We start from the raw sequence: 15638 nt of genomic DNA on the forward strand, positions 1-15638 counted from the left end.
CCTTATTCTTCAGAGCTCTGCCTCTGGCCACTGTTTTTCTAACCTTGGCTGGCAAGTAGCTAGGGCAGACACATTTTGGAGGAAGTCCTGGTGTTGCTTAGTATTTGGGATACAGGACAATGTGTAAGTGGGGATAAGAAGGGACTTAGTGCAGTAAAAGTGCAGTTGTAATTCTCCCCTTGGAGTGGCTGTTACAGATGGCGTGGCTGTGAGAGAAATGGAGCCTTAGCATTGCTTCTCTGGACTGCCAATCTGAAGCAAACTCCCTACAGGTTATCTGCCAGTCCCAAGGTCCAAGCCCAAGTGAAACTATAGAATTGTTTGCTTTATAGCCTGGTCCTTTCCTTTCCCTTGCTCCATAACCCAAAAGCTTTTTCCTCTCTTTTTTGTCCATGTAGATCATCACTGGTCTGAAGCCTTGTGCAGCTGCTAGAAGAGTATTTGCCTTTGCAGCAGAAGGCAGGTTGCTGTGTGTCACTGTGTGTTCCCCTCCCCCAGACCTGCCTGTTATTTATGCAACATGATCTAAGCCAGAGTGGCTGGGAGCTGATGGTCCAGAGTTCATTTCCAGTTATTATTGCAGTAGTCAGCCTGGTTAGAGGTACTCATTTCCAGCATAGAACATATACCCTTTGAAAGCATAAACAAACTCTGGGTCAGTTTTACTTAGCTTCATACCCAAGTGTTTCAGCTGAACAGGACCAGCAAGCTAGAGCTGAAGCAGTGCAAGGAACTGGTTCAGCAGTCATGCAGACCAAGCCAAGTTAGGGCCCTGCAGAAGAGCAACACAAGGAGCACTGTGCTCTACACCAGCAGCAGGAGCTTCCCTGTTGAGTCTCCAGAGATGTGGTGAGTACAGTCCCTAGCCTTGCCTCAGTGTGGGTTTGAACTCCCCACACTTTTTGACACTTTTCACACCGTTTCAGCAAGGCCAGAGCTGAACATAACACGTGCAGTTCCCTCACGAGGTGGCAGTGGTCCCAGCAGATGTGGCCATGCTGACTTCAGTGACCTGAGCACTCAGCCCTGGCCTCACAACCTGCTCATGCTGTGTGGGAGCAGCTACTGAGTTCACTCATCATAACTACCACTAACTGAGCTGGTCATCTTAACTGCAAGGCTTTTTTTGTTATATTTTATTATTATCTAGGCTACTCCTAGAAATCCTTCAGAGCCAAGCTCACCCTCAGCCCTGGCTTTGAAGGCAGGTGTGTTCAGAAGCTGTTGGTGTGGTCTCCTGGATGTGCAATTAAAGAGGCTGAGCTAGGTGAATCACTGCCCTCAAAGTATGAACTTCTAGCACTGGGGTACCCAGCACAGTGGGGCACAGAGTCAGGGTGCTTGGCTACCAGCAGTAAAACCTCCCCCAGCTACACTCTGCTGCATGCCAGTGGAGCAGTTTTTCAGACTGGAGGCTGAAAAGATAGTTTGTGCAGCTCAGTATTTGAATCTGGGGATGAGACCCTTATGGCAATTCACTTTCATTGCCCTGTTCAGCTGCTGATCTGTTTGCTGCCCCGGGAAACAGGGGCTCCTGCAGCTCATGGAAACAAACCCATGTCATAGGCTGTTAAATTTAAAAGGCAAAGTTTAACAGGGCAGCCAGCCCAAGTGGGGAAGGGTTGCCTCTGAGCTGGACAAACAGGTCACTCAGGTTTCCAGACACTGTCCTATGCAGCTGAGCACCAAGGCTGCAGGACTGGATGCTCTCAGGTAGGAACAGCACCAGTATTTATAAGCTCAAACTGAAGCTCCCTCAAGTACTGGAGTGTAGCTTTGTTTAGCAGGAGTCCATCAGAATAGTCACTAAGTTCTTTGCAGTTCAGTTCCTCAACCATTGTCATTAAATTCACAGTTTCTAACTTGAAATAAACAGCTTCACCTCGGTGAAACTACAGCCTTTGGGGAGCCACCAGCTTGGGTATCATGACCTGACCATTTCTGCCCTCTTTAGGGAACAGAGGTCACATCCTGCTTTCTCTCTGTAGAGGTGACTCCTACTCTTCCTGTTGCCTCACTCTTTTCTGCTCGTGTCCCTACAGGGTAGGAAGGAAGGAGAACCAGTCCAGTACAAAACATTCAACACACAGTCAAAGAAACCCAGCAACTGAGCAGCAGCTTTATACCAGAGTAAAGCAGGAGAGCTTATGCGTGTTGCTCACCTCAGTAACTTCAAAACAAAATCAGGCAACAAAGGCAACAACTAAAGCCTTTCTGCAACACCCCTCTTCTGCTTCATAGCATTTCCCCACATCCCCCAAACTTAAACTTGTCCTTCACCCTCATTACAACAACACTGACTCCTACAGTGGGATGGTCCTGGGGTTTCAGGGAGGATTTTCTACCTGTAAACCACTGCAGGGAAGTCCCCCTGTGTATTTTAGGTCAGTTGCTACCTGTTCTACCTCGTTCCTAATTATATAGAAATAAATTTCTCAAACTGTTAAAGCTCAGCAATCTTTATCCTACTGCAAACAGCAAAATGAATATACCAGGAGTACTTCTGCATTAGGAAATTGGGAGTGGTTTGGAGAAGGGATTCATCCTTCAGCTGAGGATACCTTGGGCAGAACTGGAATTTCTGGGGTCACTGTACTGTAGCCTAATTGTGAGATGTGCTTCCCCAGGATGTAGGCAGAGAGGGGGGCTGGGGATGTGTGCCCAATGGGAGGTGTATCCCAAACCTCAGGCCAGGCTCTCTGCTCCCTCCCTTTGTCTGCCCACTTGGAAGTCACCTGCAGTTGGCAGAAGTTTTCCAGACTGGGATGTTCCCAATTCTGAGGAAGCAGAAGGACTGACCTGAGGATGTGGAATGCAGAAGGAGAGGGAATTTACATGTTTTCTGAGGAGGAAAGAGAACTGACCAGAGAAGCAAACTCAGGAGGATTCCCACTTACCAATGACATACCCAGCCCTAAAGATAAAGAAAACTCCTTTGATCCATTGACTCCCATTTTTTTTTTCTGAATTGTTTTAGGAGTCTCTCTGGAGCTGGCTGGGGGTGAGCTGCTTTCTGCCTGGCAGCTGAATCTCAGCTGTGCTTCCACAGATTTTTCATTCCTGTATTTTGTGACTCAGCACATTGCACACAGTGCTTCAGAAGCATTCTGCAGAACTGATGAGCAAACTGAAACATCTCTCCCCCCTGCATGGCACAACATACCAAAATTCTGGTGTGGTGGTTTTTTTTTTCCTCTTGAAATCTGAAATAAAGAAGCTTGCTTTATAGGTTCAAAGCATTTTGAACAGGGTGGGTTTTAGTGTGTTTTGTTGTTAATGACATTCCTAATATGCAGTCTCACAGTAGCTTATTAAAATAGGGCTCTTTTGCTGTTTAAAAAGACAGTTTCAGAGAATGTGGCAAGTTGCCACATTCCAGTTAAGCAATTTCCTAGAGTTGACATATTTTTTTCAAAGTATGGTTTTCTCAGCCATCTCCCTTCTCCATCTTCAGTGCAAGAAATAGTAGAAAATAATTAACAAAAACTACCCCAGAAGTCAGAAGCCCCCATCCCTGTAGTAACAGCTGTACATTTGAGGTGAGTATTTGGGAAGTGCCTGTCAGGAGCATCCCTGTGTGTTTTGATCATTGTGTAGCATGCAGACCTTCTGATTGTAAAATCTGATCTCTTAGAAACAAATGTTAATATGGAGTATTGGGGAATATTTGATATCAAGTATGGCGTAAACTTATGGAACTAAGACTTAATGGAAGTAAGTCTGAAAAAACCACCAGTGACCTTTGTGAGACAAAAGAGTTGGTGGCTGCAGTGAAAAGTCTCAATTTAAGGGATAACTTTGTATCCAGCGCTCAGAACTGTCAGTTCGAAAGCAGAAACATGCAACATAGAATCCCTTTGTCTTGCCCCTGCTCCTTAGGAGGGGGGAGTATTTCCATCACAAAGTAGCATGCCGGATCCTCACAATGGCTTTTTATTTTCTCCAACGCAGTCACGGTTTTTTTCTCATTTCTTGTCAGTGCTGCTGAGCTGAGCCCCCCTGGTCTGGCAGGAGGTGGAGCAGAAAGGCTGAGCCCCAGATCCTGCTCAGCTTACCCTCCAGTGGATACTCCAGAAGATGCTTCAAAACAAAAGGGACCCAACTAGGCACAGGGAGTGCAAAAGGGCTGCTGAAGAAATATTTGGAAGAGTGTTTGCTAAGGAGACTATAGCATGAGAAGTGGAAGATGTAAAAAATTGCAAAGCTTGGCAGACAAATGGAATGGAGAACAAGTGTGTAAATCACATTGTAGAAAGGCTTCTGCAGGCTGATGCTTTGGGATTGTTTTCTGAATCTTCTGAATCTTGAAGCAGTCAGGAGTTCTGCGTGGAAGTGAGAACTTTCCTGCTGCAAAAACCTTTTTCCAGTCCCCAACTGGAGTGTAAAGTCAGGCTCAGATTTCTCAGATTCTTCATAAAGTAATTTCTTGGCACACATGCAAAATGCTTAAATTCTGATTTGGTTTTGCTGTGTTTTGTTTCCTTGCTTTGGTCTGCTATTAAGTCTAAGTGCTGCAGAGAACAAGCTGCTAATCTGTTTTATTCCCCAGCCAGTACCTGAGGGGATGGAAGAGGCAGGTTTGTGAATGGATTTTATTTTATAGAGGCTTCAGAAATAAAAATGGAGATGTCTGGAAAGACAAAGAGAAGAGAAAGGTGAAAAAAGCCCTTGGGATTAGGGAGAGCATCCTGGGCAATAAACTGCTTCATTGTAGGAGCAATTCCTTCAGACAGAGCAGGGTGTAAGGTGTTTCCCCATCTGTCTCTGATGAGAGCTGTGGGTGCTCAGTACATTGCAGGATGAGGCTTGAAATGAAGAGGAAAGGGAAGTGCAAGAATATGACAGGGACCTGGAATTAGTCATTCCCTTCCTGACCTTGCTGAAGGAAATATCTGGCTTTATTTTTTTTGCTGTAAACTCGGTTTCTTTATTTCTGCTGCAAGTTTAGACATGCACAGATTGGAGGTTCCTTTCCATCTCTTTCCATCATTCCCATCTCCCCCACCAGGCAATCAAATATATTTGAGAGTTCTTTTAGAGATGTGTGCTCTGTGTGCAGGCACAAACATCCTGGAGAACACTGTCTTAAAGGTGCTTTAAGTTCCAAGCTTTACAGAGAGATCCGTGAATTGTGACACAGCCCCTACCCCAAAACATGACCTGGTGTTTCTCCTCCAGATGAGAACCTTTTGTCATCTCCCTCCCTGTTAATTTGTTGTTAAAGATCTTGGGTGAGGGCCAGGACTCTGCTGAACTGGGTTTTGTGAAGCCTTAGCTCTTGAGAACCAGGTTGTGGGCTGATGGTGATCCTCTTCCAGGTGGTCACCCAGTTTGAACTGGTTGAGATTTTGCTGCTGATATGTGAACAGATACGGGATCTGGGGACCCTGTGGAAGGAATCCCATGACTGAGAGAACAGGAGGTGTTCTGTGCTTGGACAGAAGCATTCTTCATAGCTGGGTAAATCCATATGCTTGCTTAATGGCACAGGCACTGAATTCATGAGTGGTTGGGAAACCTTAACAGGTCTGTAGGCCATTCTGGAGTCATGATACTCTGCAGTGGCCACTTTGTGCAGGGGGAAGCATTATCCTTCCTGTGCTCCAGGTGGAAACATGTTAAGCCTAAGGAGCACGGCTGAGCTGAAGTAGTGAGATGGGTGCTGGAGAGAAGCCTGAGCTGAGAGGAGGTGGAGCTGGAGATGTGATGTGGCAGCAGCAGGGTTGTGCTCAGCAAACAGTAAGTACAATTCTTAGTCTTGCAGAGCATTTCTCCATCATTCTGTTGCACTTGTGTCTTCAAGTTAAAAAGGAAGGGGGGGGGGGGGGGGCATTCATTTTTAGTGTACAATGGGTGTGAAATCTTTGATATTTAAGCAGAAAACTTCCTGCCTCCCTAGGATGAAATTTTTGAGAGAATCATGTTATCAGGCACAGGGAACCACTTGACTGTGCAGCTTCATCCTCTCAGTCTTAGCTGGGGAGGCCTCAACTGCGTGTTTACAGCTCTCAGTTGCTGGGATTGTGAAAAAGAAAGGAGGGGAGAAAAAAGGGGTGGTATGTGGCCTCCAAGTGACCCAGAAATTATGCTGTCTGCATCATCTGACAAAGCAGAAATAACATACTGTAGTGTTTGGGCAGTGGCTATTGTGTCAGCCTCAGGCAGGACTGAAGGTTCAAAGGAAAATCCATCTGTCTGGTGTTCCAACTCCCCATCCCTCTGCCTCTCTCTGCTTCTATTTACTAGTTTCTCTTAAGGCTATTTTTTTCTTCCCCCAGAGCATACCTTGTCTTGTCTGTACACTGTTCTGGTGGCTTGTGCTGGTTCCTGTTCCTCAGGGCTCAGTTCAGCAGCACACTGAGAAACTATTTCCTTTCCTTTTATAAGGAAACCAAAAGTCCTCTCAGCCTGGACACCCTGCAGGGGCTCTGTCACTTTGGGGAGGTTTGGGAGATAAGACTCCAGCTGACTCCTGCATTATCTGAGTGTTCCCAGTGAAAGCACAGATGGGAAGGATGGGTTTCTGTGTGGTCGAACGGAATGTTCTATGAACAAACAGGTCTGGATGAGTTCTCACTGCAAAATGAGCATATGTCATGTTCAGAGGGTACAGACCCACTCGTGGTTTCACCAGGCAGACTGGGTTTTATCCAGTCACTAACAGCTTTGGTTTAGTTCTCCCTGTCCTGGAACAGTCCACATTGTTACACAGGTATCTTTACACCTGTAGGTGCGACAAGCTGGTCCTCTGAACACAGAGGGAAATGAGAGCTCCTGAGACTTCAGCTGCTGCGTGGTGATGCTGTGATCAGATGATGGTAACAACCCGGGTAGCTGGGGGCATGCAAATGAGTCAGCTGCTTGAAAACAGCTCAGTGCTGGGCTGTGTGGCCCACAGGAGCTGCAAGTACAGTCGATTTGCTGTTGGTTACAGGGTACTGCAGACTGTTGCTTTGAATCTGTTCTGGATGGTTGACTGGGCAGCCAGGCCTGCTGAAGTGCCTTGCCCTGTGCCTGCAGATCCCTGGCTGAGCTGACACTAGAAGCTGTGTCTTGTGATCCTCCATCCATCTGCTCCTGGCTCTGTGCACAGTCTGCAGAACAGACCTGAAGAACCTCAGCACTTTTTCTGCAAAGTGGTTCTGTGGCCTTTTCTTCTCTGGTCAGGTACTTCATCCTCATGGATTTCTCTGGGTCTCCTCTGGCTTCACATGCAGGCTCAACAGCACTCTGACCACAACCAGTAACTGCCCTGATTGCTGCATTCCAGGGGAGGTTCTCATCTGGACACACTGAGCATTGCTGCATTTCAGTTCTTGCCTTTGCATGGATCAACTCAGTTGCACTTTTCTTTTTTAACTCAGATGACTTTGAAAAAGTGTCCTGAAGTACACTCACACTGCGGCTGTCTCTGAATGATTGTTGAGATCTTTATCGGTTTCTCACGTGGTTGCTGAGCATGACATTAAAGACAAATTTGGCAAGTCAGATTCTGACCTTTTTATGTTCTCTTCAGTGCTCAGGTGGCTCAAGATTATTTTTTTGGGGGGGTCTGACTTAGGGTTTGTCTGTATAGTGGCACTAGGGAAAATAGGTAAGGCAGCTAAGGTGTGAAGTGAGCCCACTTTCACTGATGACTCCCGGTACTTTCCCCAGTGTCCCATGCAGATAAACTCCAAGATCAGAAGTTTTGTCTTCTGTTTCAGGAGGCAGCAATGCAGAACTTCCCACACTGTGCAAGACACTGACCCAGCTGGTGCAGTGTCCTGCAGCAGCAGCTCTTGTCTGATGCTTCAAAGAGTGCAGCCTTGCCCTCTGGGTCCTCTTCTTGGCAGGTGATTAATAGAGGAGTTCCTGATTAATTCCTGTCTGAAGGAATGATGATTTACATTTCTCTTAGCCACATGTGAGAGCTGGGTCATACATTGATCTGATCCTTTTAAAACTTCAGCCACCACTTGTTAAATTGCAAGGCAGTTAAGTGGTTGTAGGCTTGGAAGCACTGGTGTAAGCTCCTATTTATCATCTTTTCAAGTGCTGCCAGACTCCCTGAGATTTCATCTCCTGGGACAGGAGAAAGAGGATCTGCTCTTGAACATGTGCTTGATTTGTTGATGGAATTATGACAATTGTTTGGTTTGGATATTGCAAAAAACCCTCTTCTAAGCATTGCATATGTTTCAAGTCATCAAGAAAAGCCGTAGGCATCAGTGAGCAGAACATCAAGTTTTGTGAAAATGTGAGAACGTAGCATTTGGTAGTGAAATCTATGAGCCAATCAAACTGGGTTTCAAACTTGATATTCTGAAGGAATCTCAGCTGGCACTTGGCTTTGGCAGGTTTGCCCAAACATCTTGGGCCTGAGTCTCACACATTCTTTAGAGAGATGTTGCTTGAAAAAGCAGTGGAAGGAGGAGATACGTGAGCAGCCAGGTCCATGCCTTGCAGCTCTTGGAGCAAATGAGAAGTGGGTGTCCTGGCCACCAGCTTCAGCAGACAGAGAGGAGGGCTCTGCTGGAGCACACCCTGTGAGCAGCCCCGTCCTCCAGCTGCTCCATATCCTGTCTCTTCTTGCTGGTTCCCATCTCTGTGGGTTTCAGGCAGTTGGAGTATCACTGCTTCTGTTGTGGGGTTTGCCATTTGTGATGAGTAGGATGTGCTGCTTGGCAAGCAGGCAGTGAACAGCTTACTACTGGCTTTATCTCTCTGTCTAGTTTGTGGTTGGAGACCTGCATGTTGTTTGTGGGTTTTTATGTGCGTCACTGAACCCAGAAGTTTTATTATATTCTCAGAAAAGGATTTTGCAACAGCTCAGCTATTAAAGCCAAGCCATGTAGTTTAGTTAAAACTCTAGGCAGGAAATAACAAAATTAAATTCATCCTAGGGGAGAAGCGTGGTTCATGTAGGGTGGGAAGAGAATGCAAATACACTATTTATAGGACTTGGGGAAAACAAATTTGAACTTGAGGAGTAAAGGCAAAGGCGTGATCATGGGAAGAGCAGAGGTGCTGATCTGAGATGCTCAGATCTCTACTGTCAGACCTGCTCCTCCATTTTTAGTTATATTTTGTTAAATCCCAGAGAAGAAGAGAAGTTTGACATTGAATTCTATGCTGCATACAGTACCTTCCAGCAGTATCCTTTTAGGAGTTTATGCTCTGGATCAGACTTGTCAAGTGAAAATACTCAAATCCGTCTTTTTTTTAGCAATATGAAAATAGCTGAAGACAGTGCCAGCTCCAGGGAGTTTGTGAGCCAAGCAGGCAGAGCCCAGTGCTGCATGGAAAGCAGACAGCTCAGGGTCAGACTGCAGGTCCGTGGCAGAGCTGGGAGTGGAGCCTGGCCCCCTGAAGCCAAGGTCCTAACTCCTTAAATGTGATGCTTCTGGTGTTACATTGAATTGGCGAGGAGAACTTTTATGAGGAATGTGCCTCAAGAATATCCCTCCTCAGAGCAGCAGTCCCGGTGACTGCAGACTGGAAGAGGATAATGGGGGGCACACATGTTTTGTATAGTTTCATTTTCTTTTACTAAGTTTGTGATTTTTAGTTTATAAATAGATGCTAAGCCCTCCTTGCCTTCCACTGTGGTTTTTGAAACCTATTCCCACACCTTTTCTTGCCACTGTCAGTGCTTGCAGTTCCCTGCTTTCTGTGTGCTACTTTAAGGAGTTTGCATATAATTAGTGTTACATATAACTAAGCATGGTGCTCTAGCTTTGTAGAGTATGCTGGTACCTCCTCCTTTTTTCAGGAAAATAAATCTTGCCTGATGAGAGGTGCTGCACTAAAGTAACAGAGCCAGGCTGAGGAGCTGAGCTGCTGGTTTGACACGTGGGCCTGTCACAGCTGGCTGTACCCATTTCAAAATCATGTGCAAACAATCTCACTTCTCTCCCTGAGTGCTCAGCAACCTTGAGGTATGCCCTGGAATGGGGAAGGGGTGAGGTGACCTGGGGGAAGGAGCAGTAACATGCCACAGCACCCTGGGAATTCTACATACCACAGCTTACTAATGTGCAGCTGACTTGTTTGCCTTGGCTGGATTTTGTGGTTGCAGTTTGTGCACATCATCACTGAACCTTGCTTGGAATGGCCTCCAGAAAAAGAGAAGGTTTGGGTGATTTCAGTCTTCCTTCCCCTTTCCATGACATATCTATTGCACTGCTGGGAAGCTATTTTTGATTTATGTAGGCTGACTTCTGGCATATTGGGATGTCCCAAAGCCCAGCCACCAAGAAGGGAAAAAGCACAATGAGGAGTGGGAAACATGTAAAGCCAGCACTGAGCAGGAGAACACCTGCAGCAGCATCTCCAAGCTCATTGCTGAGCACACGTAGTGCAGGGCTGTGCACAGATGAAGGTGTAGGAGAGCAGAGCTGACAGCAGAGAACAGTGCAGGCAGAACAGGCTGCAGGCTGTTCAGGAGCCAGGCAGGCACCCGAGCAGATGGCACTGTGCTGAGGACCAACTGATGTGGCTCTAACTGGGACTGAGGACATGGATGTGGTGCCCAGGCCTCTGCTGAGCCTGCCCTGCCCTGAAACATGGGGCCTGACCAGAGAAAGCAGAGCAAGGGTGGAAAAAAGGAAGTACTGTCATCATCCTCTTTTTATGAAAAGAGGTACTGAGACTGAGAACGATTGAGTGGGATTTCCAAGGTAATTTCTTTTAGGTCTGATGCTCCAAAGACATGTTAGGAAGTTATGGTTAAAGGGTTCCTCTAATCTCAGCTGGGTGGTCAGAGTGTACATACAAAGGGATGGGCTGAGGCCTCCTGGACACCTAAGAGTGGCACTGCTTTGCATTTCTGCAGCCCTTGCACAAAGAGTTCAGATCACTTTTCTTTGTATTAACCCACTTTTTGGCAAATCTCAAACTTTGTGACACTTCTGTCTGAATTCAGAAGTGTGTGGGCAGACAAACCTTGTTACACCTGACAGTTATGAGGAGCTGCTTGCCCATGAAACAAAACCCTTGGCTAACTCTACAGGAAGCACAGCAAGAAATGCTCTGCCAACAGCTGCTGGCTTCCTCCTGACCCAGAACTTGTAGATCTGCTGCAAGAACACAACTGACCTCCAAGAACCATACAGTGCAGTGATGGGGTTTAGAGAGGAGTCCTGCAGGGATGTGCCCTGCCAGGTCCTGCTAGAATGTTGTAAAGGTGCTGGGGGGAGGGCAGTGTGTCACTTTTATGCCATGAAGGAGCCCCAGTCACAACCAGCATCCCCTTGGCTGGGTGCTTTACAAACACTGCCCAGGAAGGTGCAAATGCCAAGGAACTTAACTCTTTACTTTCTGGATCCCAACAGGTGAAACTGATTGACTACATCCACAGGCAGCGGCAGTGCAAGCTGAGTGTGCCCCTGAGTGACAGGACAGCAGAGCTCAACAGCTACCCAAGATTCAATGACTGGCTGGACATTGTCAATGTGAGGAAAGAAGTTGTACAGGTAAGGGGAAGACAACCTTCAGCACAGAACCTTCCTGCCCTGTCCAGACGTCCCCAGGCCCTGATGGGTTTAAGTTCCCTGAACTTACTTTCAGGCAAGGTGGGAGTGTGTGGGTACACTGAGGGACCTCTGGCTTAACCCCTGACTGTTAGATAATAATAGTACTGTACCATGCTATATTCTGTATCCAGCACTAACCAAAAAAAAGGACCAAGAGTCACAGTATTGTGCACTGATGTATCCAGCAAATGGACAAAAATGTTGTTACAGCCTGTTTGTTTCTAAAATCAATGCAGATCCAGAAATAGCCAATAGCACCATGTCCCTCTAAACTTGGACTTGCAAAAGGGGTCAGAGTTTACAAGTCTGTCCAAGAATAAGAGTTTTGAGGGGTTGTGTAACCTCACGGAGCACTTAGACTGCAAAATGAAGTGGACTGCAACTGAGTAATGGGCAGGTGGATTTTGATATCAATTTTGACTGTGTGGGAGTCTTTGCTCGGAAGCAAGAGAGGGTTTTTTGTTTATACACACACTCCATGAATAAAACCTCTGGTTCAAAGAGGACTGCATCAGTCTAAAAGAATGGGATGAAAAACTCGTGCTGTGGTGGGCTCCCAGGTGTTCAGCATCAGCTGTTCACACTCACAGACTACAGCTCATTCTCAGTGTTGTACTTCAGATTCTTAACACGCAAATCACTTGAAGCCTCTTTACTGCACAGAATAATCTGACACTGCTGCTGGAATCAGAAATGACCAGGTAAACAAAGGCCCCCAGCTCCTGTTTCTTGCACCTTTCATTTAATTTTTTAAATGAGGAACCTGAAATTCTGGCCACATTTAGGCAGATTATGGGAATTCCGTGACTGCAGGACACTGACAGCAGATTGTTCCCTTGGGTCTGGGCTGTGCATGGCTTCCCCATGCTGTTCTGTACTAGGGACAGTTCATTTCAGTGTAATGGTAATGGAAACATCAGAACAGCTCAGTCTACTGATGGCTAAACAAAGCAGAAAAGGATTTTTCCATTCTTTTTCCCATTTTTGGCTCTGCAGACCAGATCACAGTGTTCTCGTTCAGTTTCCTTTGATCCTTACACAAGCAAAAATTTTCTTTGACTTCAGCAGGAATCAGCCTGAGAGAAAAATTCAGCAAATTTAATGGATGTTTTTCCAGTTTGGTCCTGATGTAACTGAGCAGTCTGGTGAAACAGGATGAGTTCAGGACCGAGTTGTTCCTTTTATTTACTGCTGTTTATTTTGAATGTGGTGCTGGATATTGCCTTCCAGCCCAGCAAGGTTTTGGGTAGCACAGCTAAGGTGCAGCAGTGACAAAAGCAGAACAGAAAAGCAGTCTGTTGCTGTGGCCAAACTGCCAGGCTCCCAACTATTGTTGGTTTCTAAGGTTACTGGAATTGCCTGAGCCTAAAAGAATGTCTTTGTAGCTCTTTTTGAAATCCTTTGTGATGCCTGCAGAACTGGGGGAAGGGAAGAGGTGGACAGTTCAAATCTGCCACATCCTGCTAATTCCAGGACCAAACAGGGTTGAAACTGCCCTTTCCTATGTGTGGTCACTAAAAAGGATGACCAGATTCAGATCTGGTCTATGGCAGGAAAAGATTTTCCAGCTGTTTATTATTTTTATTCATGCTCTCTTGCTATCCTCTCCCAAGCATATGAGCTATGTTCCTTCTGCTCTCTGGGACACAAATATAAAGAGGTGCACAAAGCATTTAAATTCCTCTGTGATTCCAAATGTATGGTTATTTTTAAAAAGTTCTGCATCCACTTCATGCATCTGCAGACAGCCTCTGTAGCATTTCTATTAGATGGACAGGAGAACTGCAACACCAATTGGGTACTTAAAATTACTGTTGAGAAGGCATTGCTGGAACATCCTGGAATCTGGGGGAAATAGAAATAGGTGGGCTTAGGAACCAACTGCTCTGTTCTTACAGTCAGGTTTTTGTCCTGTTATTACTCTGCTTAGAAAATTGCACTGCAGCCACTGCTGGTGTTTGTGACAGAGACAGCAGCACAGTGCAGGGAGATGCCTGCTTGCCATGAGCTGTCTCTCAGAAATGTAACAGGTATCATGGGATCATTCCTGCAGTTGCTTGGATTTCATACAGCATCTGAACCACATTTCAGCTGAATACTTTCAAATGGAAATCACTGACAGAAGGAGCTGTAATAGGTTAGGTATTAAGAAACACAGAATAGTTTCCCTTAGCTTTATGCACAGTGTCTGTGACATGGCTGAGGGGAGAGGTGGTTAGGGAGCCTTTAAAGAGATTGCTGAACAGGTTAGACTGGACACAGGGACACTGAGTCCCTGGCTCTGTGGCTGGTGCACAAGATACACTGGGGAATGACTTCCCAGCTCCAAGATGCTTTTAGTTCATCTGTAAAACCAAGACAGTTGTTCTGAGTTTCCTTCTCAATGCTTCCACAAAGTGCTACAGAGGGAAGGGAACCCCTACAGATGTTGTGTGTTCATGATAGGCATATAGCCCTCTTTTCTTGAGACTTTAAGGCTCTGAAACTAGATGGAGAAGTTGCCAAGTACTGGTAAGAGTCCTAAAGAAGAGCTGCAGCAGAACCTTGGCCACCTCTGGGCTCTCTTTAGAAGCAGCAGGGATGGGGCAGGAGGTGCCTGCAGCTGAAGGGCTCTCCTGGGGCTCACTGCTTGTCAGGGACAGATCAGGAGAAAGGCTTGATTTTTTTTTTGCTTTTTAAAATGGTTCTGATTCCCTTTGCATTTCTAGAGTTGTTGGAGGGCATATTTCAAGACTGGGCTAATCTGTGGCATAACACCTCTGAAAAACAACCTAATTGCAAGCAGTTTATAGCTCAGGGGTTAGGAAAACAATGCTCTTTTTCTCTCTCTCTCCTCCCCTCCCCTTACTCCCCCCCAGTCCTCTCCCAAATAAAGCTGCCATGCAGGGAAGCACAGAAGCTCCCAGGCTCTCCTGTCAGAAATAGAGCCGCGGCTCTAATTCAGAATATCTGCTGACTCCTCTGCTCCAGAGTGAGGACTATTTTTGCTCAGTGACTCTGCTCAGCTCTGCACACTGTGAAGCCTGAAGGCTCTCACTATTGGAATTGCTTCTCTTGTTGCTGGGCTCCTTTCTCTCTTTGAAAACCTATATTTAAAACAAGAATAATGACTGCTTGTAAAATCCTTTAGTTGTGGAGGAGATTATAGTAACAACAATGCAGTGTTTATGGCGTTGGGCCACAGCTGAAGCCCCCGTGCAGGTGGAAGGCAGTCAGCCCGTGGTGCTGCGCAGCGTCAGGGGACTGCTGTGTGTGGAGCTGGCAGACACACAGGTAGGTGCTGTGCTGACCCTCTGTCACCATTCTGAGGGGTAAGGAAACTCTGAACCCCCACCCCAGCTTGTGCTATTCCTGTTCCTTTGTTATTGTTCCTCTAATCAGTTGCCAGACAGATTTTTATCGTAGAAAAGGGTGGCTAGTGTGGAGCAGGCTCTGCTCTGGAGCTGGGCTAATGCTGCTCTGTGTAAGGATTTTTCTAGGAAATGCTGGAGTGCTTGGTTTTGGGTAGCAGTCCTAGAGGTTGATTAGCACCTGTAGCTTAATACTGAAAATGATGTCTAAATGGTTAAAACATGATGGATTGAGACTGGGAAAAGAGACACTGGAACTGAGAATTAGAAACTGCAGGACAAGGAACCACACAGACAGAAGATATATTTAGTCTCTTAGTGGTCTCCAGTGGTTAAAAGTTGCTCTGAAAATGGACCTCAAAAAAACCCCCTGATCTGTTCCCCTTGAAAGTTGGAGTTGGGAACAGGAGGAAGACTGGGAGAAGGGAACAGAGCACTGTCCCTATTCTAGGCTGCTGGAAGAAGTCTTTTCCAGAGCTTCTAACTAGGTTCCAGGCTTGGGGCATGTATACCAGAAAAAAAAAAAAAAAAGTATTAAGAAAATCTTCCTTGTCTTACTTTACTTATTCTACTACAGAAAAAAACTCCTTTCTGTGTTTACCTTCATTCTTCCCAGAAACATCACTATTATATTTGTTCCTGATGTAACTTGTCACTATCTTAAAAGGTAACTTAAGAACATAGTCATGTCCTTATCATCTTCTGAAACATGTCTGAACCAGCCCTGCTCACCATGCAGCAGGGGTTCCAGTCAATCAAGTTGGGAAAGCTG

The 15638-nt window shown here is 46.1% G+C and overlaps 1 protein-coding gene and 1 long non-coding RNA gene across 3 annotated transcripts in view; both read left to right on the forward strand.

Moving 5' to 3' along the window:
* KSR1 (kinase suppressor of ras 1) overlaps positions 1-15638 on the forward strand; it is a 52665-nt gene that overhangs the window by 14279 nt on the left and 22748 nt on the right. Inside the window, exon 2 of the mRNA XM_071765327.1 lies at positions 11316-11456. Within this exon, the coding sequence (XP_071621428.1) occupies positions 11316-11456 (141 nt within the window). The remainder of the gene's footprint in view (positions 1-11315; positions 11457-15638) is intronic.
* On the forward strand, positions 47-7484 carry LOC139806132 (uncharacterized). 2 transcript variants are annotated; one of them, XR_011730130.1, is made up of 4 exons: positions 47-849; positions 3980-5460; positions 5608-5739; positions 6731-7484. It is a non-coding gene; the product is annotated as an uncharacterized lncRNA (long non-coding RNA). The 2 variants fall into 2 exon arrangements; XR_011730129.1 differs by having other exon boundaries at positions 48-849; positions 3980-5739.

The sequence above is a fragment of the Heliangelus exortis genome, chromosome 21, assembly GCF_036169615.1.
Source record: "Heliangelus exortis chromosome 21, bHelExo1.hap1, whole genome shotgun sequence".
Classification (NCBI taxonomy): domain Eukaryota; kingdom Metazoa; phylum Chordata; class Aves; order Apodiformes; family Trochilidae; genus Heliangelus; species Heliangelus exortis.